We start from the raw sequence: 26788 nt of genomic DNA, 5'->3' as shown, positions 1-26788 counted from the left end.
ATTGTTAGTCTTTCAAAGCATGTCTAATGTTAGAAACAAAAAGCATCACCTAAAAAATAGATGATTTCTAAATATGCCTCTTCAAATATAACAAAGTAAAGACTAGTACTGTGATATCTTAGGAAACATGTCCAAATGAGAAACTTATTTCTTTGTTTCTTCCTTATTGTCATATTACATTCTGTTTTCGTCCTTGACCTCTTTGGGAACCTCTTGATCCTCAGTTGAAAAAAGTAAAACTTACATCTACATGTAAACCAACCAGTCATTTCCATATCTCAACCATGACACTTAAAAATTATCTTTGCATGCAAAATAAAAAAAGACAAAACTATTATTAAATGCATATTGTTGTAATTTATAGAGCCTCGGTCAAGGAGTCATGTGAAGAAGCATTCCATTTATACCCATAAACTCATTTTACAAACCAAACTTATGATGTTTTTTGAGAGCTGTCACAACATTTTTGTTTTCTCTTTCACATGAAATGAGTATTGACGGAAGTAAAAAAATGGAAAGCACGTACAAAATTGTATGGTGATGGTTTCAATGGAATTTTGTCTTTTCTCGCCAATGGTAAATTCAATAAGATAAAATTCTTTCAATTCCAAATGACCATTATTATTTGCGAGATAACGAAGTTGAGTGAAATGGCATGAAAATCAATTTTAACCCAAGTAAATTTTGAGTTGCAATGAAGCTCACGTAATTCATTTTTAATTTTTTATCCTTTGTAATTTATCCATAGCAGAGATGGGAGGAATAGGTTTGAGTTTACAATGCTGGTAGGAAAAAAGTGGACAGTGGGAACCCCATGTCTAGATCAGAGAGAAAAAATTTACATCATCCAAAAATAAATAGCATTGTTCTTCAAAATAATGCAACAAAGGACAATTACATACCTCTTCCTTGTTGTGGCTCCTTCCAAATGATGAGCTACAACCTGTTCCTTTTATCATGCATTCTCTCTCAATCACGTTGTAATAAATGCTGGCTATTGTTCCTTATTTCACCACCTTGCATGCATCCTCTTTTCATATTTCATATTTGTATTTTTTGAATTTTCTACTGGCCATCAATTGTTATCATAAAGATAATTCTTTTAGCACCAATTATGTATTTACTATTAACAATTAACCAGGTAAAGAAATAAGAGATGTGCCCTCTAATTCATATCTTATTTGCACATACAATATAGCTATGCTCTCATGTAATAATACCTATTGAAATTTTCACATATTTCATCATTGAAATCAATAATAACAAAATCAATTTCCGTTATTAACCACATAATATAACCTATGTGCTTATGGTACTCCTAGTGGACCCTCGCTTGTTGCTTATTTTTCATATTTATTGCATGAGACGCGCTCTCCAGCCCAGTATGGAAGAGATGTTGTAAGGTTATGTTATGTGATGTTATGCTATGTAAACATTTTGACTAGGTCAAATCTCTTTTCTATCTAAAAGAAGTTTGCACCTCAAGAGATTTGACCCCTCTCAGCGCTTGGTAGATTTGGAGTTAAGATGGATCTAGGTTGGTTATATTGTAGACAAAATGAAAAAGATTGTAATTTATTTGAGGTATTGCAATTTTTTGCAGGCTAAACAAGTTAGGTCATATATGGGTCAACAATTAGATTTATTTTTGAGTTCCATTAGTGACAAGCTGTACAATCTAATAGTGACAAACTATGAGAGTGCCAAAACAACTCCCAGAAGCTAAAAGATAAAATAAAATAAATAAGCTATTGTAAGAGAAATAGCCAAACGCTTAGGCATGGTGTTGATGTGGCTAAATATCCCTCATCATCATTTGTAGGGAACTCGCCAGGTAGAAATGCCCAAACTAGAGTTTGCACCCTTAGTGGTGATTCCTATAGCATGTGGTGTTGGCTACTGTTTTTGTTTTTCAAGTTTTAGTGTTTTTTTTTAATAATTTAAATAAATTACAATTTACTGGTTTGTATGTAGAAATGGAATTACAAAAACAAAAGTGTAGAAATGAAAATTTAAAGCATAAGTAGTGAAATTAGATGACATTGTTTGAAAATTGAAATACACGTTGAAATTGATTTCTTTTGTACAAGCCGATAAACTCAAAATTTACATTCAGTAGTCTCATTGTGCAGTAGATGAACATAAGAATAAATATTATAATTAATGAATACCACATTCATAAGCAAAATACTCACAAATTACACACAAGCAAATGGAGCAAATGAATTAAACAATTACCTCTATATGATTGTATTATATATGTCCAATGGAGCTTGAAATTTAAATTACACAATACTCCTCTCAAGTTACCTTTAGCCAAAAAATGATCCCCATTTACAATCACTGAAAACGTGCATATAGAAAAGAGTTTGAAGAAGAAGTTTCAATGAGCCACATTCTTTCACGACTCTCTGCAAATTCTTGTATACTCTTATGAGCTGATTGTAATTCAAAAGATTTGTCAAAAATTATATTTTCATTCAATGACTTCACAACAAAGTCAAATTTGTCTCTTAGCTGATTATAACTTGGGCACGTTATAGATCTTTTTAGCACAATTGCTAAGGTCATAACAGCCTTGCTAGATCGGCACACACAGGGTAGGGACCTATTGTCACCTCAGCCCAAGCCCTTGCTATTTAGGTCCAACACCCCCTAAACAACTAATGGAGGAGTCCCCAAAAACAACTTCGGTTTATGTCCAAGTGCCGTTTATGGACTCATTGAGGTGGTGTTCTTGGTCTGTATGTTGTCCTGCATAAAAACAATGTAGATTTTTGACATTAGATATTAGTAGCCAAAATAACTTAAAGATATAGCATGTGACCTATGAATTTTGGTCTACTAAATTTATCCCAACCAGTGTTGCGGGGGAGCGCCCCCCCCCTTCGAACCCGCTCCCGAAGCGCGCTCCGGGCGGGAGCGGGTCGGGAGCGCGCTCCCCAAATCGCTCCCGGACGAGAGCGATTTTCGGGAGCGCGCTCCCGTAAAAAAATTTGCGCTCCCTGGTCTGTGAGGGAGCGCTTCAGGGAGCGATCGCTCCCGCGCTCCCGGAGCGCTTTTTAATGCCCGGGAGCGATCGGGGAGCGATCGCTCCCTGATCGCTCCCGGGCATTAAAAACGCTTCGGGAGCGAATTTTAAAAAACCGGGAGCGGTTCGGCGGAAAAAAATTCCGCCGGACCCGAAAAAACAAAAAAATTTAACTAATTTTTTTTGGTTTATAAGCCCAATGGGCCAAAAAAAAATCATTTCAATGAGATTGAGCTTGAGCTTGAGAGCTGAGGAAGAGCAAAGGAGCAAGAGCTGAGGAGCAAGGAGCCAGAGCTGAGGAGCGAGGAGCAAGTGCCAAGGAGCGAGGAGCAAGCTTGCAGAGGTAAGTAACTTAATCATTTAGTTAGTTTAGTTGGTTAGGTAGTTAGTTTGGTTAGTTTAATTTACCTGTTTGAGTTTAAAGATCATTAATTTAAATTAAATTAATAAATTAAATGAATTAATCCCAATAAACTAAATTAATTTGCAGATTCAAGACTCAAACTCTACAAACATCAAACACGATGGACCTGGGGATTTTTATTGGCATTTTCCTCTTCCTGGTCCCTTTTCTGGTTATTATGGTGGTGGAGAGTAGGAAACGGAGGGGGCCTGAAACTGAAGAGGTGGATGAAGAAGCCGGAGGAAGTCAAATAGGTGAAAACCCCAGTGAGGAGGATGTGGAAGAGGGTGAACATGAGGGTCAAAAAACTAAACAAGACCAAACTCCATTGTGGAAATATGTTTAGAGGGCTGAAACAGGGAGAGGGGGTGGAACCACTAAATTTCATTGCCCCCATTGCAACACTGATTACACAGGCTCATACACCCGTGCTAGAAGACACCTTTGCGGGAAAAGGGCATGGGATGGAGAGAAACAAATAGGAATCAAAACTTGCAACGCGGTGTCAACAGTAGATAGAGCCAAATACATAAAGGAAGAGGAGGACGCCCAATACAGAGCAAAAAGATCAAGGGGTTTCTTTGAAAGCTCACAAAGAACTCCTTCAGCATCCTCCCAAGGCAGTGGATATGGACATGGAGGCTCAGGGTCATCATCTTTACGCCGTAGAACCATATCAGATTTCCTTGATGAGGGGTGTAGGAATGATGTGGATTCAAAAATTTACAGGTTCCTCTATGCAAATGGGATACCATTCAATGTTCTACGCTCACCTTATTGGCACGAAATGGTTTCTGCCATAAATGATGCCCCTAAAGGATACAAGAGCCCTGGGTATGACAAGGCAAGAACTGTTGGCCTTGATCATGAAAAAGCAAAAATATCACATTCTTTGAATAAAATGACAAGTTCTTGGACTGACAATGGGGTGTCCATTGTATTTGATGGATGGACAAATGTAAAAGGCAAGCCATTGATAAGTGTTCTTGCTGTGTCCCGAAGTGGTCCCATTTTTCTAGCTGCACATGATTACTCAGACAAGTTCAAGACCGCTATCAACATTGCAGAAGCATTGCTTGAAACAATTGAGCGTATTGGCCCATACAATGTCATCCAAGTCATCACTGATAATGCTCCTAATTGTAAGGCAGCGGGAGCAATTATTGAGGATAGATACCCGAACATATTTTGGTCTGGATGTTTGGTTCACACATTGAACCTTCTGTTGCATGATATTGTCAAAAACAAAAATGAACAATACCAATGGATTGGTGATTTGTACAAGAAAGGAAAAAAAATGATAAAATTTATTACAAATCATAGCAATACCCATGGCCTTTTCCGCAGTCACTCGAGATTGGAGTTGCTGAAGATTGCGAGGACTAGATTTGGTAGCTATTACCTCACCTTCAGGCGCCTTTTGAAGGTAAGAGAGGGTTTAGCTAGCATGGTATCAAGTCCAAATTGGCAGGTGTTAAAGGAAAGGGCTACAAATGTAGCTGACATTGCAGGTTTTGAAACGGTGGAGGAGGCCGCTCTTGATGGGCAGTTTTGGACAACTGTGAGACAGGTATTGGATTTCACCAAGCCAATTTATAACATGATTCGGTTTGCAGATACAGACAAACCAGTGATTGGCGAGGTGTATGAGCAAATGGATACCATGTTGGGGGAAATAAAAGACATTGTTAATAACAGAGATCCCGACTTGTACAATCTGATTCACGATTGTGTGTGTGAACGGTGGAAAAGGCTTAACCTTCCACTACATTGCTTGGCGTATATCCTGCAGCAGGGGGTGGTGTTAGGACCAAACCCCATTTAGATCGAGAGGTAACTAAAGGATATCTGGATGCATTAGAAAAGTTGGTGCCTGACAGGGAGGAATGTGCAGCTGTGCGCCTTGAAATAGGCAGATACTTCACTGGCAGTGGTTTGTATGGTAACTTCCATGCAATGGACGACAAAGATAAATTTGATTCTCTCACATGGTGGGAAACATATGGCGGCGACGGACTTTTGCGAAAATTGGCATTGAAAGTTCTTGCACAGGTTGTAAATTCTTCTTCTGCAGAGAGGTGTTGGAGCACCTACAGTTATATACATAATGTGAAAAGAAACAGGCTCAACGAAAACCGAGCAGAAAGCTTGGTTTATGTGCAGTACAATTTGAGGTTGTTGAGCCATTACTGTGATCGGGCTAATGAAGATCCCACATATAAAATTTGGGACAATCACCCTGAGGACGACAATTTGGAGGATGGCATTGTACATATGGAAGAACTAGAAGATGAGCTTGTACGGGATGAAGCTGAAGCAGCTGCAGCAGCCATGCCACCTCCACCTCCACCATCCAGTAGCAGTTCTCGGGGCCCGAGTCTTGTTCCATTGCTGTCGCCACCTCCATCGACACCCTCGCGTGGAGGCTCTAGTTCTGGTCGTCGGTCTGGGCGGGAGACTCCTAGAAGACCACCATGACCTACTTATACTCCTGGAGACTCTCGTGGCAAGGGCCACTTGTAGATTTACAGTTTACTTGTCTTTTTTAGTTTCTATTAGACTTGTCACTTTAGTTTTCATAACTGTTCAGTGTTGAGTTTTGAGTCCTTGACTCTTGACTCTTGACTCTTTCATATCATTATGACATTATGATATTTTTTGTAAACATTATATCACTGTGACAATGAAAATTTGAAGTTTGAAGTTGGGCCTTGGCAATTATAACTCATTGGTAATGATTGTGAATTATGAATATGATGCTTTGTGAAAGACTAAAGTTGTTTCATTTCATCTCATTATTCATGTTTCATTTTATAAATTTTTAACATTTCATATCATGTTAACAGTTAGAAGTTAGGACTTAGAAATATCTTCGATATTACTTCTTGTAATGGTTTAACTTGGCTTACAAGTACAACTTGTTACTTTGGTGATCAATGATGATAAATGTTATTGAATTGAATGTTATTTTAATTTATTATTTTACTAAGGTTGATGACGATTATAATTTCTAGATGATTGATGTGATATGGTTCAATGATCAATTTATGTTTTTTTATGTTTTTTATGTCTATTTCATCATTCTACATGTTTTTGTTGACATATATGTATCAAAAATTAAAAATATAAAAAATATATATATTTTTAAAAAATCGCTCCGGGATTCGCTCCCAAACCGGGAGCTTCTGAAAATGGTCGCTCCCGCTCCCGCTTCCGCTCCCGCTCCCCGCTTCCGCTCCCGCTCCCAAGTAACACTGATCCCAACCAAATTTATAATTATTTATCAGCTCTGATGCCTTGATAAGGATTTGTGGGTAAAAATAGTCTGCTGTCATGTATGAGTCATGACAGACTATAAAGTCTACGTAAAAACATAGGGAGAACAATGTATTTGATTTTATCAGCCAGTCCACCATCTGAAAAACACCTCTAGGGAATTACTCCAAAGTGTGGGATGGCTAGAGGGTGGATTATAGAGGCTTTGAGGCTTCCCTTTTATTAAATTTTGACTAAAAATGTAATTTCCAGTTAGCTGGAAATTGATTTTCAGATTTCTGGGTTATGTTTATTTACCAAATATGCAACAAAAGGCTACATACAAGTCTAAAATGGAGGAGATAGGAATTTGTATTAAAATGGGGTTAGATCCAACAATTTTGCTAATTTTTCCCAATAAATAACTTATTAAAAGTTGATATGAAAATAAAAAAATAGCAAATCCTACCCTAACTGCAAAAAATAAAAGTGAGATTCTGAGAAACAATGGATTTTTGGTTGTTGAAATTATACCCGTGCATTAGTCTCACCTCTTGTCATAATGTGAAGTAGATGTTCCTCTAAGTCACTATGGCCATTTCTTGTTGAGGGAGTGGGCTTGGTCCTTCCAGAAATCGCCCCCACTATTACTTAATTCGCCTTGCAAAATTTCAACTCTCCTTAGGAGCAACCTAACTTTCAACCCTCCTTAGGAGCAGCCTTCTCTTGTGGCGTCTCCAACCTCTGTCCTTTATGTGTGGCAAAATTCAAGCCCCTTTGGAGAAGTAAAGTCCCCTTTCAAAGTGGTTTAAAACCCTTGGATCGATTTACCTGCAAAAAAAATACACAAGTGGGAAGGCCCTAGTTGCTTGCTTCCATGTAGCATATTAGCTCCTTAATGGCATATAACATTAGTCTTATGGTGAATTTACTTATTAACAAGATGGAATTAAATTAAAAAATAATGCCCAATAACAATAGCAAGAAAAGAAACATTAACAAAAACCATTCCACAATTATACAAGAGAGTACAAGAGTTTGCAAATAGACGAGCCCTTTGTTAATTGATAGCACTTCTCTCAAGTTAATAACTACTATTTACAAATGAGGAGAGCCTAGCCTTTATAGAAAAAATTATAATAGCTAGTTAATGACTAGCTAACAATTGTTTTTCTATTTTGTGACTCAGCTTCCTCTTGACCCTATACCTCCTATTCTTTTTCATTTCCTGGTCATAGGAACTGGCCTTTAGACAGGGTATAAGGTCTGCATGACATATATTACTTTCATTTTACTTTTCCCTTGGATTTTCAAGATTCCTGAGTGTTTGAGGTTCAAAGAGTCTTCAAGCTATTTAAAGATTCAAAGCTTCACGATGCTCATCTTTACTGCCCATGGAAGCATCAATGTTTTCTTCATAAAAGAAGGGAAGAAAATGGAAGTCCCCAAACTGTTCTTCTAGTGATATCCGTGAATTTATGGAGTTATGATAATCCCACAATCCTTTATCAATATGAGACACATGGTTGTTAGTTTCCACGGTGTCTCTTACATGGTATTTCACAGCAGGTTCTCTATAAATGATGAATGGTCTTTCATCAGTGGTAGGTATGGTGGCATATGATAGATTCATTTGTATATGCTCTCCTAAAGCGGTAGGCTATTTTCTAGATAAGAGCATACCCCAAGCATCAGGGACATCCGTTAACATAGCAATGTCAAGATTGGCAGCCAAGCAAACCTTTAAGTCCTTGATAAGACCATGTATTTGGATATACTTTGAATCAAAATCACACATATTTCTATAAGGTCTTCTAATTTGCAACTCTACCTGATTCGTTATTTTTAAAGGCATCATATTGATAGAAGCACTGAAATCAAGCATACAATTATGTAACAATAAATCATTTACAACTAATGTGAGAAATAGAGGTGCATGTCCTCTATTCTTTTGGTCATATTTCGTAATATCACATGAGGATCTTTAGTTTTTTTATCAAAGTTATTTCCTTCCTTGACTTCTTTGAGGCTCTAATTTGCCAATGTAAGGATAGGTACTGAAACATTTACCTTGTCGAGTGCATTTCCCAAGTCAGCATTTAAAGTAACATCACTATCTTTTTGGGTTGGAGTGGGATTGGGACTAGCACTTAAAGGTAAGGATGCCCTAATCCATCTTTTAGTTGGGGCATCATTATTACTTGTGTGAGGTTTCTGAGAGGACATATACAAACATTACATCCAAACTACATGGATCACACCTTTAGAGGTCTTGGTTTGAAGAGGGCCTTTTACATGGAGCATTGCTTGTCGTTGAGGGACAACCTTGTTGTTTTCCCTCCTTGTATGATAGACATTGGAGGCATGCCCTTAGATTTCCTTGGGTCAATTTTGAGTGGGATCTCTTAGACTGAATTGACATTGATTGGCACCTTCAAAGGTTGCATAGGATATGCTAGTTTTGTCACCTTAAGGAACCAAAGATGGATGGGCATCTCATTTCCCAATTCCCCCTTTATTGCGTGATTAAGGTAGATACCATTGTTTATTCCAAGATTGTGAGGTTCCCTTTCCACCTTCTTTTGCTACCTTGACTAGCAATACCTTGCTCTCCTTGTGGGAGAGATTTTCGAGTACAAATCTCGTTGTTCATAGGTCATGCCTTGATTGGAGGCCTTGAGGAGGACCATTTCATACTTTCTGGTTGCCTCCTTTAAGAGCAATAACAAATGACAATCAAAGATCCATGAGACCTCATATTTTTGGTTGGTGAGACCTTGGGTCTCCTCTGAATACGTTACGGGATTGATTGGCTTCTCATTCAAGACTTATGAGGACTTTTCCATCTAGATCTTAGATTGTATACCACCACATTAGTGAACGAATCGACTCTAGTTGGACCTAGAGTCAAGCTTTCCCCCATCAACATGCTTCTACTAGTATTCACTGGGTTCAACGAAGTAGTCAGATCTCTATCAAGGGATTCTTTCTATTGGCCTCAGATGTCAACTACCTCGTTCTTGTGGCCCCCTCTTGGCCCTCCCAAGCAATGTTGCACAAAGCAGGACGCGGAAGCATCATTTCCCAAAAGTCTAGGAAGTGAAGCGTCTACTATATATATGTGTGTGTTTTTATATTTTTTTGCATTTATATTAAAAAAACATCCAAAATACCAAATTAGTTGTACAAGATATGGAAGCATGCATATTTTTACATAAATCAAGATAGATATGGCATCCATTATACAATAATGATTAATTATTCGAGCATCAACTATTTAGATGCATCAACCATATAGAATCTAGATTCTTCTCCTCTTGTCTAGCCTTTGCCTCTACCTCGATTGTGTAGGGATGTTAGTCAACATTGCCCAATTTTGATCAAACTACCTAATCCAACCCTTAAAATATGGTAGAAAAAACTTAACATGCTTGTTCGATGATTTTGACTTGATTGAAAGGTGATTTTTTGCTAAGGGCATGACAAAGGAGTTCAACAATTAACACCGCCAACACTAGGGTACATATAGGGCTTGGTGCTCTTGATTAAGTGCTAATCACATACCCTCATACATGATATAATCTAATGAAATGCCACATTCCCATTGGTTTTGAATTCCCGAAAATTGTTAAGTCTGCTGAATTTTGAATAGGATATGAAATTCTATTTTCTCCATATGAAGTCTGATGAGGATGGAACCACTCTCAAACATCTTGAGTCATTTCATGGTAATGTTAAAAATTTAATTAAAGGATGAAAATGAAAAATAAAGGAGAATGCCACTTTTACTTACATTACCATGAGGGAGCATCTAGGAAGCAACTAAGGAGCATCAAGGGAGCACCTTTGTAGTGTTCAAGAAGCCCCAACCCAACTTAAGTCAAAGAAAAAATAAAAAGAATATTTAGAACCTTGTGGAACCGCTCGTCTCCCTTCGTATACGTACAGATCCGTGCCTGATCCGTCGCGGATCTGTCGTCGGATCCGCGGTTTGGAAATTCAGAACCATGGATCGTGTTGACATGGTTCCGAATTTCCAAGAATTGTCTTTGTTGACCCAATCCACGGTTTCAAAATTCCAAACGCAGATCTGACGACAGATCCCCCACGAATCTGTATGGGACGCAATTCCTAGTTTGGATCCTTGGGGGGAAAGGGTTTCATGCAACATTGGCCTCTTCCTCTAGGATCATATAACCAAGTTCTCGTAGACTTGGTGATCCCTTTAGGATACATCGACTTTTTATTGTTCTTGAAGACTTCAACAATGGGCTAGCCTCTTGGTCTCCTCACTTGTCCTTGCTCACCATCTCTAGCAGGGGTTGGCATGCTCTCTTATGCTTAGTATCAATATTTTCGGAGCTTCATAGTGTTCAATAGTTCTGTTATTCTAATTGTAACACCATAACTATAGGGAGCGAGAGCATGAAGTGCCAATTTCCAAAAGACTATGAGATAAGATAATTTTATTAATGTCCTCAAGTGACCACAAGAGTAGGTCAATGGGACTAAAAGATACATTTGGTGTATATACAAGACATTTGGGAGTGCAAATCAGTGTTTTCAAAACCGTTTTTAAAAACCGGTTACCGGTCTAACCGGCCGGTTAGCAAGGCTGCCGGTCTAAACCGGCCAAAAAACCCGGTTGGAAAGGCCATTTCGCCATTTTTTTGCCCTAACCGGTGAAAACCGGCCGGTTTAGGACGGAACCGACCGGTTTTAGGCACGCCCACTGTAAAGTTAAAAAAGCATATTTTTCACTGTGTTTCAGGGGTTTTGGGGGGAAACTAAGGGTGTTTCAACCCTAACAATGTTGGCAATTAATGGTAATGTTAAATTCTTAAAGTAAAAGTGACATTTCCTTTAATTTTCATTTTCATCCTTTTACTTAAATTTTTAACATTACCATGAAATGACTCAGGATGTTTGAGAGTGGTTTCAACCTCATTGGATTTCATATGGAGAAACTAGAATTTTAGATTTCACTCAAAATTCAACAGACTTAATGGTTTTCAGGATTTCATGGTTTGGGGGTAAACAATAAATGCAATCGGAGCTCCAAATGATGAGCAAAACTCCTGATCTAGATCCCATTGTGTTGGACGATATTGATCCAACATCAGAATGGGTGGAGGAGACTGAAGAACCTGTGTTTGAGGCTGATTTTGATATCGACATGGCTTTAGCGGGGGATGATGCAGATTATGTGGTGGCATCAGAACTAGGATCAGTAGCGGCATCAAGGAAAGGCAAAGAACCAATGGAAGGCACTAGTCATGCAGGTCGACAAACTCGTGCTTCCATTAGGTCCACTTCTACTGTCATTGGTGGCATTGAAATTTGATACTGAGGTTGCAGATCAGGCTTAGGCATCCTCAGACTCTGAACCAGATGATGTCTATGTAACTCTTGATGATGATCCTGTGTCTAGTAGTGGTGATGAACTTGATGATTGATCATGTGTACACTGTAGACTTGTAGTAGGCCAATGGCCTCATAGCTTGCAACATTGTTTTTGGACTTTATAGGCCATTTAGAGCCTCATTTCTTATGTATTTTGCTATTTTGTCGATGATATGTATTGTACTCGGTGCCATTTTGATATATTCACCTTTACATGGTATATAAATGAGCAAACTTTGCATATTTTGTCTCTATTGGCTTGGAATCATGGTTTTACATCTTAAAAATAGTTTTGTTTCATTAAAAATTAATTATTTAATGTATTTTTTAAAACCGGTTCGTTTAGACCAAACCAGTCTCGGTTAGACCGGTTTCGGTCGGTAAACCGGTTCATTAGGTGGACCGGTCCGGTCACCAGTTCCGGTTTTAAAAACATTGGTGCAAATGCGATTCCATGAATTCCAAAGCTAAAAAGACTAAAATATGACTAAAATGAAATAAATGTACAATTAGAGAATGTATAAAATCGCATGAAACGACAAAAAATAAGAAGTACAAAGTATGTCTGTTGCTAGACTGTGTAACTCCAAAGAAGCGAAGGGGAGCTAAAGATGAGGCCAATGAGGTCAACCTCCTGGATCTGATGGTCGATGGCGAGGGAGGCGAGCAAGGCAATCTCTCCCTATTTGGGTACTCTAGAATCGTAGAAAAATCCACTTGTATGATCCTGGGGGGAGTAGAGGAGCGAGGGATACTCCTAACATACGAAGTCCAAAGGAAAAGCTATTGATTATTCTCTGTTCATTGTGCTGTGGATGGGAGGAGGTCAAGAGAAACATTTGTAGCATTTTTTGATATATTTTGATGCATATACATTCAAAAAATCATGTAGAATGGTGAATTAGTTATAGGAAAAAATTTGAAAATATAAGTCTTGGTGGTAGTTTAATGCTAATAATTAAGCATAACTAATATATCTTCTTAGCTATTGAAGACCATTTCCAAGAAGCAACCTGTTTCCTCTCTTGTTTCTCCATTGCAAGTCTACTCTCGTGTACAACCTAGCAGCTAGATAGCAATAGCCAACAACCAAATAGTAGTAATCATGGCGGCATTGTGTTGCTGCACATCGAGCTAGCAAATAGGTTGAGCTGCCACGAGTGGGGTCAGGTAGAGACTGCACACGGGTGAGCAGACTATGGGGCAAAGAGGCCAAGTGAGTGTTTTGGGCTGCAGGGAAAGGAGAAAAGGCGACCAACACCCACAAGACAAGGTTTGCAACCGAGATGCATGGAACGATCGTTGGTTGTAGGGTAGACAGGTCAGTCGTAGATCACACTCATGAACAAGGCATGAGAGACACACCATTGAACCCTTGCTGGCATAAGAGCCACACAGGTGAGTGGGGTAGAGTTGAGCTGTGGACCCACGTATTAGTGTCGTGTGATGGTAGCCAACAGGGCTATGCTAGTTGTAGTAGAGATAGTCGACCAACTGGCAACTTTGGCAAGTTGCAGTCACAAAGATAGGTTGGGGGATAGTGTCATCAACAGGAGAAACAACCATAGTGTACAAAAAGCAATTTTCTAGCAATGGTTTTTTTAGTTAAGTTTCTAATTTGGAGTTGGCTGCAATCGGTTTGAGGTTTGAGGACAAGTTGGAGGGCGCATATAATTTCATTCCTTGGAAGGTGAGGGTTTCACCGATTCTCATGGAAAATGGCATATGGGAGTTTGCTAACACCAAACTCACACCAACTAGCAACTTTCACAAGTCACATTCATCAAGATACAGGTTGGCAGATAACGTCGTTAGTAGGACAAGTTGCCATAATGTACGGAAAGCAAATTTTCATTAGCAATTTTTTTTTTTGTTCTTTGGTTTGTTTCGATTTTTTATTATTTATTTATTTTTTCTTCTTTGGTTCTTTGTTTTGTTTTGTTGTCCAATTAAGTTTATGATTTGGAGATAGTCGCAACCGGTTTGAGGTTTGAGGACAGGTTGGAGGGTGCATATAACTTCATTCCTTGGAAGGTGAGTGTTTTGTTGATTCTCATGGAGAATGGCATGAGGGTGCATATAACTTCATTCCTTGGAAGGTGAGTGTTTTGTTGATTCTCATGGAGAATGGCATATGGGAGTTTCTTAACACCAAACTTACTTCGCCTATAGTCGCTGTAGATCTGGTCATCCACAATCAAGAGGATGTGAAAGCCAGAAGGATTATCTTTGGATGCGGTGAAAGATCATGTGATTTTCACCTTTCTAAGAAGAATATAGCAAGGGAGATGTGGGAGGCTCTTATGAAGATATACAATGCGATAATACTAACAGGATGATGGGTTGAAAGAAAAGCTTAGAACACCAAGATGACCAGATAAGATATATTGAGCTCTTATCTCCCCAAGATCGCACATGTTTGTAATGAGTTGGCTGCAGTTGGGGAGGCCATGACAAATGGAGATGTGGTTACGACAACCTTGAATGGCTTCACCAAGCCATGGGCTCTTTCATCAAGGGCATTGTGACATGAAAACTTTCCTGATTGGGATAGACTATGGGATGATTTCATTCAAGAGGAGAATTGAGAGATCCCTATTAGGAAGCCAACATAGAGGTGATGATGAGAATCTTGCTCTTTGCTAGTCAGAAAATGAAGAGCAAAGGAAAAGGTTTCAACGGATTGAGGAGTCACCCTCACACTCGAAGGAAGACTTGACTAAGGTCAATTATTTTGCATGTCAAGAAATGACACTATGCATCATAATGTTTAGAGAGGAAGAAGGGTTGAAAGGGTATGCAACTTGTTGTAGTTGTGTTGGCAGAAGCTTAGGTGGAAGAGTTTGCCAAGAAGTTTGAGATGGAATTCACACTTATTTCCTACCTTTCCTTGAGCACCATACCAATTGGTGTATGGCTATTGGATAGTGGAGCCACGCATCATATGACAGGAGAACGAGGGTTGTTTGATAGCTTGACAGAGTGGGACTCAAAGATGCATGTGGAGTTTGGTGTTGATACCAAACATGCAGTGAAGAGAGTTGGGACAATATTATTCCAACATGAGCTAGGAGACATGTTGAAAATGAAGGACGTGCTATGGGTGCTAGAACTTAGGAGAAGTTTTCTCTCGGTCTCTATGATAGAGAATAAGGGGTTTGTTGTAGCGTTCCAAGATGGACAAGCATTGATCAGATCCATGGGATCTAGCTTTGACGATGGCCACATCATTGGAGTTAGAGAGGGCAACTTGTATAGGCTAAAGGGCCAATCTATTCAAGCAATGCCAAGCAACATCACTGTGACAAAGATTTTAGGGAGGAGGAAGCTTCAAAGATTGGGTAGAGTAGAGGGAGTCAACATGCAGGTTCAGGTGGGAAGGACCAGTCAGCAAATCCTTTCAAGTTTTTCAAGAAGGTCTGATGGTATGAGATGACTTCACAAATTGTTCAGGTCCCATGAGCAAGTTCAAAGGGTTCAGGTCTTCAAAGAAGATTCTGAACCAGTTGGCCAAGAAGGCTTCCAATTCACAGGGAGCAACCATGTTATTATATCCTATACATGTACCTATAGTATATCCTCTACATGCACCTGCTTGAAAGTAACTTTTTCAAACTTTATCCAACCATCTATCCCTGAAGGCTGAAGTATAAAGACAGGCAACCATGTGCCAGGTTTGAAGGGCACTCAATGAACCATTGATGCTGCATCAGTGGATTGACTAACCATTCCATTCTGTAATGTACTCACAAACCGTCGATGCCAAATAGTGAACTCTTTAATAATAAACTCACTGCAAATGATATCCATGGGTATGTACTGTAGATTAATACTCAAATATGGAGTTAAGAAGTCCTATCACAATTGTTAGCTTGAAGAAGTCTGAGAGGAGAAGTGAACTTATAGTTGAACAAGAAGTGAAATACACATGTTCATGTAAAAATAATAGGAGTTGCTGTACAGTTTTATGTGCATGGGAATTATAACTGTTAAATTCAGTACCCCGACTAAAACATTCATGAAATATCTTGCTTTTGATCATGTCTGAATAAGAAAGGACGTCTTTTTTCAATCATAGGTTGGTGTTCAACATTTGGTTTATGGCTATGGACAATTCAATCAATAGGTTCTGACCTTGGGTGTCAACTGCTTTTGACTGATGGATTGCCCAAAGAGATCTTCCCCCAAGAAAAACAAAAGTTGATCAGTAAACAAGCCTTATGTAGCCTCATGTTTTTGAAATGTTATGGACAACACTGAAGTCAGAAACTTTCAGTTTTTTTTTTTTAAATTTATTTGCCAAATGAATTTGTGGTGCCAATGAAATTTAAGTTTTGTGAACATGGTAACTATGATGGGAATTATCACATTAATTCATACAAACTCCCAAACATATAGAATAAGATATGAAAGATAAGATAATTATATTAATGTCTGACAAATGAAGAGGCTTATTCCATACTGATTTAAGGTACAAAACCTATGCTTAACTATATCATTACCCTAGTTAGATCCTGGCTGACTAGATGTACTTCTGGGACCATAGGAGGAATTTTCTCTATTTTAATCATAGTTTTAAACTCTGCCCAATCTGACTTTGGAACAGATCAAACTGGCCAAGTTGATAGGCCACTGGGTCAACTTGGCCATCAACTTGTAGCGGAGGGGCGGTTTGATACCAAACTGGTCCAAACCAGCTCAAACCAGCCTGAACTGGCCGGTCAAACCAACCTCTTTTCTTCCATCAGCTAAGATATTTCAATTCCAGCAATTCCTGTAACTGATTCCGCACATTTGTCTGTGGTTTCTTTCCAGAATGTGGCATTGAACTTAATTGTTTCACGTCTGGAACAAGGATAATTTTAGGGGCGAATGTTCGCCCTTTGGCGAAATTAAGGGGTTTTAAATTTTTAGTGGGCGAATATTTTGTATGATAGTACATTTTTACAAATCACCTCAAATAGCCCACCTTATTTTAAGGGAGAGGGTAAAAAAGGTAAATTTAGCCCTTGAAATTAGGACTTACAACCTTCCATTCGCCCATTTTCAAGAATAGGTTTTATTTAAGTGAATCCATTCGCCCATTTTCAAGAATAGTTTTTATTTAAGTGAATCCTATGGGCCAAATACCACATTTTTTTTTCCAAAGAAAAAAACGGTAACCTTTATTAAAAATTAATGAAAAGTTACACAAGCAGATGCAATGAAGCATTCAGTAAACTGCCACCTGGGCTCGCAGCGTTAGTGAACTAACGTGCACAAAGAATAAGAAGAAGAGAAGAGAGGAGGAAAGGGACGGGCAAAAAACTGACTGCCAGCGGCTTCAAGTCTTTCGCCCCTTTTTCTTTTCAACCTTGCGCCATTCACCTTGAGCAGGCTCGGTCAAAGCAATGACTAACTGATTTCCTGTATTCTGTAAGCCTGTTTCTTTGTCCGAGTCTGAAGTATCTGAGTGGTGATGCCGTTTGATGCCTCCCATGCTTGGATCCATGCTTGTCGTCTCTCCTTGATTTTGGTGAATTTTTGTGTTCTTATTTGCTGATGTATTAAGTTTTCCGGAATCTGATGTCGATGTTCCTGATTGTTTGCCATGTGATCATCCGCGATATTCTCCCCAATAGGATCCTCATGTTGTTCAGGTGGGGTGTCAGGCTCCCCCTCATCCTCAGTGTCTTCTTCTGGATTCACTGAGCCAAATACCACATTTATAAAAGAGGTATGGTAAATTAATAAAAATATAAATAAATGAGAGGTATGGTAAATAAATAAAACATTTTTTATATTTACTCCATAAGTCGCCTTATATACATGTAAGGGTGTAAACAAATAAAATTATAAGTAAAGTGGAGGTATGGTAAATAAATAAAACGTCTTTTTATACTTACTCAAAAGGTATGGTAAATAAATAAAAATATAAATAAACTAGACGTATCGTAAATAAATAAAACCTCTTTTTATATTTAGTCCATAACTCTCGTTCTATTTATGAAGGCTCAAGAAAGAGGTTTTATTTAAGTGAATCCTATGGGCCAAATACCATATTTGTAAAAGAGGTATGGTAAATTAATAAAAATATAAATAAACGAGAGGTATGGTAAAAAAATAACACATTTTTTTATATTTACTCCATAAGTCACCGTATATTTACGAACACTCAAAAAATGGGTTATATTTAGGTGAAACCTATGGCCAAAATACTATGGGACAAATACCATGGACTAGATTGTTATTAATACCATGCAAAAAACCATTATTAACCCTAATATTAGAATTAATAAAAATAAATATGGCACATGGTATTGACCCATGGTATTCACCAAAACGGCACATGGTATTGACCCATGGTATTCACCTGGAATGTAGCCTATTTAAATGGGGGAATTAAACAGCATGTAGCCTATGCTAAGATTCACTAGGACTTTACAAAGTTTTATTATTTAGTGAAAGACTCGCCAAGATCTTACAAGATTTTATAATTGAGTAAAATATTCGCCATGCCTGGTGAGAGATTCGCCAAAAAATTATATATACATATTATATTATTGATAAAATCGCCTTCCATTTTTCCTATATACCATGGAGATTCGCCTATTTATTATATTTATAAATTTAGGGGGGGTTCTTAAAATTTTCCCTGGTCTGGAATCCTCTCTTGCAAGGCATGGACAAGAGAAACATGGCTGATGCAGGTTCTCCACTTACTCCTGCAATAAAGCTAGTTTCTCTGAAAAGTATTCTCTTATACAAGGCTGCCACATCCGGACATAAGGATAAATACTTAAATCAGTAAATCTTTTTCATTGATAGTTGCAGCCGAAAAGTGTTAGTGGGGTAGCTGGGAACATAAAACAATACAAATTCCAGGTTTCATGATATAATCTAGGGACATGCTGAAAATATGGAAATTGCCAATTTTTTTTCAAGTTCTTGAAATCTTCCATGATGAGAAGAAATTCCATGTGCAAAAGATTTTTGAGGAATGTGGGACCAATTAATCCCCCATAGAAAACCTAAATCACGTTACCATTGAGTGTCCATGTATTGTGGATCACAAAACTTTTACAATGTTATGCAAAGATGTGATCCAGCAAATGTTGTTCAACTTCTTGCCAACTGTGAACTTTGGTGATGAGGCGGTGTAAGGAAATGCCACTAGTTTTGCACCAAGGATAGCTATTATCTATGTTACATGATCTGTCAGGCATGGGGGCTGGATCCACGGATTGCCGGATCTGTTATGATTGGAATCTGCTCAGGGTTCATATGGACAGCAAACACTAACGTCAGCATAAGTCACCCATTTGCTGAATTTTATCCATAAAATTCTAAATCTGATGCATGCGAAGAGAGTTTGCATAAGTTTGATGAAGTTTGGCCATTAGATTCACCCTTCAACTATCTGCTTTTTAATAATAATTTTTAATGTGTTTTTATATGGTTTGGGCCTCCATCAAATGCTCCGTCCGTCGTGTTGGAATGTGCCCTCGAGCCTCCACCAAATGCACTGTCCATTGTGCTGGAACGTGAATGCATTTTCTGTCATGTTGGGATGTGCCCTCGGGCCTCCACTATTGCGGTCCAGTGGATAGATGTTATCTGATTCTATATATTAACTAAATCACCAAGTACAATTGCCAAAACATTATGTTTTAGCCACAGCTATTTTAAAAATAGTTAACTAAATCGTTGTGAGATATTGTAATTAACATTATATTATATTAATCTAAACTTATATTACTTATATCTATATAAAATGTTATTATATATTATTATATATAATAGAATATATATTATAGATATACTATATAACATATATACATAAAGTAAATATATTTAGATATATATATATATATATATATGTATATATTTTTAATATAATAAAAAAAATAAATATATATCCTTGCTGTTTCCTCATATCTGATCTGTTTTCTGTTGGATGGTGGATAGTATCTGGTATCCTGTAAGGCTATCTATGAATGATGATAGTCAAAAAGAATTTCAACACCATTTTTTGCACAATCCGATGGATATGTAGGATTGTCATCTGTTAGAGTCTGTGGTTGAAATGGTTTTCACAACACACACACACACTATGATGGTTTGGATTCTTGAATCATGGCTTGGAATCTTAATTTTTTTTTTCAATAAAATTTATTTATTTTATGTATCTTTTGGAAATGAGTCATTTAATCCGAGTCGAAACCTGTGTTTGATAGGTCGCCAAGTCGAAGTCTCAGACCGAGTTTCAAAACTATGATTGTAATACAATTTCTATAAAAAGATTGTAAGATTCCAAAACTTACCTGTCTCAAACTGGAACGTAGTGATGGTTCTTATTAGTAAGACAATAAGAATCATTTCCAGGCATGCTCACAAATTCAGGACAAGCTTGGAAATGTCCTATTTACCTCTAGCACTGCTATCAAACAAATTTGCACCAATTAAGAAAGAACAGATCCAAGTGATAACTATAGGTGATCTGACCCTGTCACTAAGAGATGACTTTTTGTTTGAGTTGGTGCTTTTCCAGCAACATAGGGGTATCACTAGGGTTTCTGTATGCTGTTATTTCTGTGTGTAAATATGTATATAAACTTGAAATTAATCATCATCCTAGCTGCCCTCAAGCGCCTGGAAAACACCCAAGAACATGGTAAAACCTATAACTAAAATTGCATCAGGTGGGATCGCTAGGGTTTCTCTGTGCTGTTATTTCTGTGTAAATGTGCATATAAAATTGAAATTAATCACCATACTAGCTGCCCTCAAGCACCTGGAAAACACCCAAGAACATGGTAAAACCTGTAATTAAAAATGCATCAGGTGGGACTAGTTCCTTTAATTAAATTTCAGCAGCAAAATGGAAACAAATGGAGAAGAACATGCACTTTGAGGGAAAGAACAATTCAAAACGGGAGAGAATATGTGCCTTGAGTGAAAGAGAAATCAAAACAAGTGCATAAGAATGACAATACAAACCCTACTGCACAATTGCTCTCATGAAACAACCGTGAAATTAAAAGGGTTGGGAAAAAACATACCCGAATCTATCTGATATATTAATAGAGTCAGAAAATAGATACAATACAACAAGGGCTGCTCTGTCAATCTCTGGCAAGTAGTAATGGAAGTGCTATCAAGTCCAAAAGGATGGAAGAAGTGTTCCTAAAACTTCCAAGAATAATTCACTCTGTAAAATAATGGTCTAAAGTATGGGAGAAGAGTTTCCTAATGCATGTGCTCTAGAGGTGCGAGATAGGGAACCATGCACTTCAGCAGTAAACATAGCCATAAATTATGTGCTCATTCATGCACAACTTGACCTCTCTTAGTGCCAAAACTAAGGCATGCAAACTCATGCACGCAAATCCAACACATGCAAACTCCCTCCATGCGTGCAAATATCCATTTTATAATTTCCAACATCTAAAGGGATATCACAATACAGAGTTACATGGATAAGTCTTGGAGTCATCTTGAAATTTCCTGGAATGACAAGCCACATGCATGCACATGCCACACCGACGAATTTGAACCTTTAAAAAGAGCAAATATAGCTTAGGAAACCAATTCACTGCACCAAGATATATCATAAATATCACATCATAAATCAACGTCATGAATGCTCTGGTACATCTATATTTAGCTGCGATGTGTCCAAATGCGAGACAAACTGCCACTTGTTGGTGAACATCCTAGAATCTAACCACTCATCCTTCTTCCAAACTGGAATCGCATAACAATTCTAGCATTGCACAATGGAACCATGACATTGTCCATCCACCTGCTAAAAATAGACCTACTAAAATAGACATGTCAAAAATAGTAGTTCCACCTCCAACCAAATATGTTAATTTTAGATATGTTCTATGCTGATAGCAAATTTACTTGAATTTTCAAAGTTAGCTCAATATCAATTCCAGATTAGCAATCACATTTAGCATGATAGTAAAATGCAGATAGAACATAAATACAGATCGCAGAAGACAAGCCAAGACAAGACAAGAGGACACAAGATGTGGCGCGAGCCAGGGACAAACCCCAATGTGGGGAAACCCTTGATCAATTCTTCTTATATGTTCTTCAATAGTTCAGCAGAGATAGAGAGAGAGATAATACATATACAACAGAAGTCAGCACTTTGACTTATCTAAATAAGAGCATAGATCATCTCTAAGAAAATGATACATGAGATGGCTGAACTCAGTTGAAGACATGCTGCTTCAACTGATTCTCCAAGCTGACTCCTTCACCTATCATTGTGCTGCATCTTGTAATCATGCTGCACCTCACTGTGCTGCACCATGCTGCACCCATCATCACTATGCTGGACCTCATGACCATGCTGCACACATCATACTATGTCCATCATCACTGTGCTGCATCATGCTGCACCATTCACACTGTTGTACCCATCATTGTGCACTATGCTGCACCATCATACTGTCATGCTGCACCTTATTACATACAGCTGCACCTTATTACATCATGCTGCAACTTATTACATACAGCTGCACCTTATTACATACTTTCATCCAACCATGAAAGAGTGCAGACATATATATCACTGATATACATGCAGATCCATATACTGTCCTTGTCTGAAGTCATTCCTCGAGAGATTGTATATAGGATTGCTGTAGACTCACATAACAGCGTATTAGATTTAGGCTTCCATAACATGACAGCGTATAGGTTAGGCTTCCATAACAGCGTATTAGGCTTCCATTTTTCCATAACATGACAGCGTATAGGATTCTCTATTAGGACAGCGTAGATGCTTCTCCATGATCTTCCATAGTTTCATGTTAGGGCAGCGTAGATGCTTAGGGCACTCATTCTATGGCAGCGTATAGGTTAGGCTTCCATAACAGCATATTAGGCTTCCATTTTTCCATAACATGACAGCGTATAGGATTCTCTATTAGGACAGCGTAGATGCTTCTCCATGATCTTCCATAGTTTCATGTTAGGGCAGCGTAGATGCTTAGGGCACTCATTCTATGGCAGCGTATACTCTTAGTGACTCTTCCTTCCACTAAGACCCAAACGAGTGGAGAGGAAGAGATCACAAGAGAAAATGTACGTTCTCAAATGACTAACAAGCCACCGCCTTTTATACTAAAAACGTTGAGCACAAGTGGGGGCAATTTGGTTGCTGGCCGACCTTGACGAATTGTCCCATAACACAAATAAATTCATATGTCCATGAATACTTGTCGGAATCGGACGATTTTTAGATCAATCCTACACCTCTTGATGAGAGGGATCCATGAAAAATATCAGCTGCCATAAATAAGATGACCCACATGGAGTTTGGCCCTAGTTGCCAATTTTAACAAAATAGGAGTCTTGGATTGTCAAGATAACAACTGTGGCGACACTTACTGTAGATAACACTTCTGAAAATAAGCACTGCTAAAAATAGCCACTGCTTATATGTCATTGAAAATAGTCTCATTGGATTTGTCTTCATGCACAGAACCTAGATATGTGGTCTGATTTGACATGCAAGTCCTGTAACTGTAAGTGCTAAAAATAGTGGTTTCATACCTTGCATGTTGTTGGAATGAAGCTCATTGGTACTGTGAGCTCACAAGGACCAGGAATATGTAGTTAACTCTGATGTGTGGATCTTGGAGCTCTCACTTCTAGAAAGTAGAAATGCTTAAAGTAGCAAGTTTTCAAAATCTGTTGTAACTTGATGTGTAGCAAAATTTGATCAATTTGTAACCCTGGATGTGCATGTGAATGAGCCAACATGATGAAATCAAGTTGGAACTTGACCCTCCAGTTGTGCATGCGATGTAGGGTTTTACAAGTACATAGCGCTAGGCAACAGCAGTCGGTGTGTGACTACATTATATTCTTAATTTATGTGAGCAAGTTTTTTAGTCGATAATTTTCGATTAAACACTGGTAGAAAATTCCTCAGATTCGCTCAGATAATTTTCCGCACACCCTGATGAACCCCGGTTTACAATCCTTCAGAATTGATAACGAATAAGGAAACCAACTATCGGTAACTGCCCTATTATGTCTTATTATATACCATTGTATGTTTCTTCAAAGATGCTAATATATTCTTCAGTAATTGTTACATGGCAACACTTGAATGGTACTTGTTGTTGTTGATTTACTATACCTCTTTCTAAAAATTGTAATGCTGCTGCTGCTAGTATAATCTTCTACAACCAGTATAGATATGGTGAGAACTGACTTAATGTTAGATTATATTGTTTGTTTCTGGTGTCAGGTTTGCTGCCAGACTATTGGCTTGGGTTCTTAGCCGAATAATGGGAGCATCTGTCCAATTTCGTGTTGCAGGATGCAACTGTGCCAGGGATGTATTGGTGAAGTTTAAGAAGGTTTGCTTGCTGCACAAGAAAGTCCCTAATTTATGTTGAAGGGGCATTCAACATTCTGAACGCCTATGACAATATGTTTCCATTCTTATAGTTTTTAAATTGTTGCTCTGAGTGCATGTGTTTATTTGATCTTCATTCAGGTTCTGAATCTTTGGGCATGGCTTTTTGGGTCTATGTCTTTGCTGACCTATCGAGATCCAGATAGTTTGGCACATAAAAGCCTATTTCCTACTGAATGATTAGCTTTTCTGCAGTGAGCTTGATCCTGCAAAATATCATTTGATTTCTTTCATACTAATAGAGTTGGTGTCTGTTACATCTGAGTGTGCATTCAGTAAGAAAATATCGCTGACATGTGAAACCGTTGCCTATGCCAGAACAGTTTAGAATAGCTAAACCATTTTGTTTAATGGTAGCGAGGAATCTATACAACAGATAAATAGATATTGGTTTTCCTGAGCCAGGCTAAATATAAATATGCCTGGAAAAATCCAAAATTCAGAAAGGATCTATCTATTTACTTAAATAACTGGTACTAGTATGGAGAAATTGGCTGGAAGTTGGAAATCAAATGAAAGAGGTGTTCTAAATTCTTGACAATTAACCTTGTACCTTCTGATGTTTATTCATGAACACCTATATCAAAAACGTATTGCACAAAATTCACAAGAATAAGAATGAAAAGATACTGAGTAAAAGGTTTAAATATTCAGATTCTGATGCTTGGACTGCAGTGTGCAAATGAATTGCATAGTGGTTGACAAAGAATGATCAAATTGAAAGCAGATTTATTTGTTGCAGAGAATCAGATTTTTAAAGTGTTGTGTTTTTTATCCATTTAGGTGCATATACATCTTTTTCATTAATGAGAATTTACAATTTCAAGATTTAAAATTCTTAAGACAAAATAGACAAAGCCAAATGGCATTAAAGCATAGAGAAATGATTTTCTCAAGAATAGATAACTTAAGAAGTGAATATTTCAGGAGTGTTAAACCTAGTTTGGAGGTTTTTTAAGAATTGGGAATCTGGTTTTGTGATAAGCTTTTTATCTTTTCCTAGTCATCTGTAATATCGAAGACAACATGAATTTTCTGACATAGGTGTTAATTTTCGTAACCCCAACAACCTGGCTTATTGTTTCCTAGCAGGTTTCTGCTGTAAATTACTTGTTACATAGATCCAGTGAATAAAAGTACAACTGATATTTTAACAGGTAAATATGTTGATTTGTGGTAGCATCGGATGTGCTCTAGCCATGAAAATTGGTGGAGGTGTTAAAGCACATGAGATCTCCAAGACCTAGAAATGGTTTGGGCAGATTGTACCCGGTTTGGGAGATATTAAAATAATTAATATTTTTAATGGAGTTCCTAAGAGGAAGCTTGAGGGTCAATTGGAGAACACATCAGAGTGATCAGTCATTCATTTTGCTAGAGCGTGGTTGCTAAGCAAAGTTGAATCAGCGATCAACAGCGAGGGGCAGTGAGTACAAGGTAAAGAGGCAGAGACAGTAATGAGAGACCGAAGCAGAGAGAGCGAGAGCAATAGCCAGTTCAGGTCACACAGAGCCCAACAGAAACAAGACAAAGGCCAGAGGGACTATGTCATCCACGCAGAGGCTATTGGAGTGACACAGAGGCTCCCAGAGGCTATGCAGTGCTTCAGAGGGCTGACGCAGAGGGTCTTGGGGCTGATGCAGAGGCCAGAAGGGCCAACGGTGAGCTTCAAAGTCGTCGGAGAGGGTTTCGTGGGACAGGTTTTCTGAATACATGTTTCCGAATATAGAGGTATTGCTGCCGTGTATTTTTCTTTGTCGGGTGAGCTGGTTAGGCACCTAATTGTACTCAGAAATACTGCATAATAATATAACCCTCAAAATAGCTGCATGGGTTTTCCCACATTGGGTTTTTCCGGTGCAGGATGGCACAGAGAGGTGTGCAACGGTGCGAGATGTAGGGAGTTGTTGCAGCAACGCAGAGGTTAGTAGAAGAAGAACTTGTTAGCGCAGAGAGAGCTTCAACATCAAGAGTGTTTCTAGCCTGATAGGGATGTCAGAAGTCGGGTGGATCAGTTACTTACTTCTCAGTAACTGAGTTGTAGTGCAGTAGCACGATGCAGCATGATGAGAGGGGGATGCAGTGCAGATGTAGTGTTGGGAGGATGGACCAACAACAACAAGGATGCAGAGGGAGACGTCGTACGGATGCATCAGTGGCAGTGGGAGGGCCATGGGCTGTAGTACAGGATGCAACAGTGTAGAGGATGTTGGGCGGGGAGGCCTAGCATCAACACATGCATCGGTGCCAGATAACCAGAGTGATGCTC

At 38.4% G+C, this 26788-nt stretch overlaps 1 protein-coding gene across 1 annotated transcript in view; it reads left to right on the top strand.

Moving 5' to 3' along the window:
* LOC149145506 (protein SABRE-like) overlaps window positions 1-24794 on the top strand; it is a 30002-nt gene extending 5208 nt beyond the window's left edge. The window contains exon 3 of the mRNA XM_089449463.1: window positions 24349-24794. Within this exon, the coding sequence (XP_089305589.1) occupies window positions 24349-24499 (151 nt within the window). The 3' untranslated portion in view covers window positions 24500-24794. The remainder of the gene's footprint in view (window positions 1-24348) is intronic.
* The last annotated feature ends 1994 nt before the right edge of the window (window positions 24795-26788 follow it).

The sequence above is a fragment of the Pinus tabuliformis genome, chromosome X (genome assembly GCF_031772625.1).
Source record: "Pinus tabuliformis cultivar Carrire ecotype Pingquan chromosome X, CPIR1, whole genome shotgun sequence".
In the NCBI taxonomy this organism is placed as follows: domain Eukaryota; kingdom Viridiplantae; phylum Streptophyta; class Pinopsida; order Pinales; family Pinaceae; genus Pinus; species Pinus tabuliformis.
This window is presented reverse-complemented; position numbering and strand designations above follow the sequence as displayed.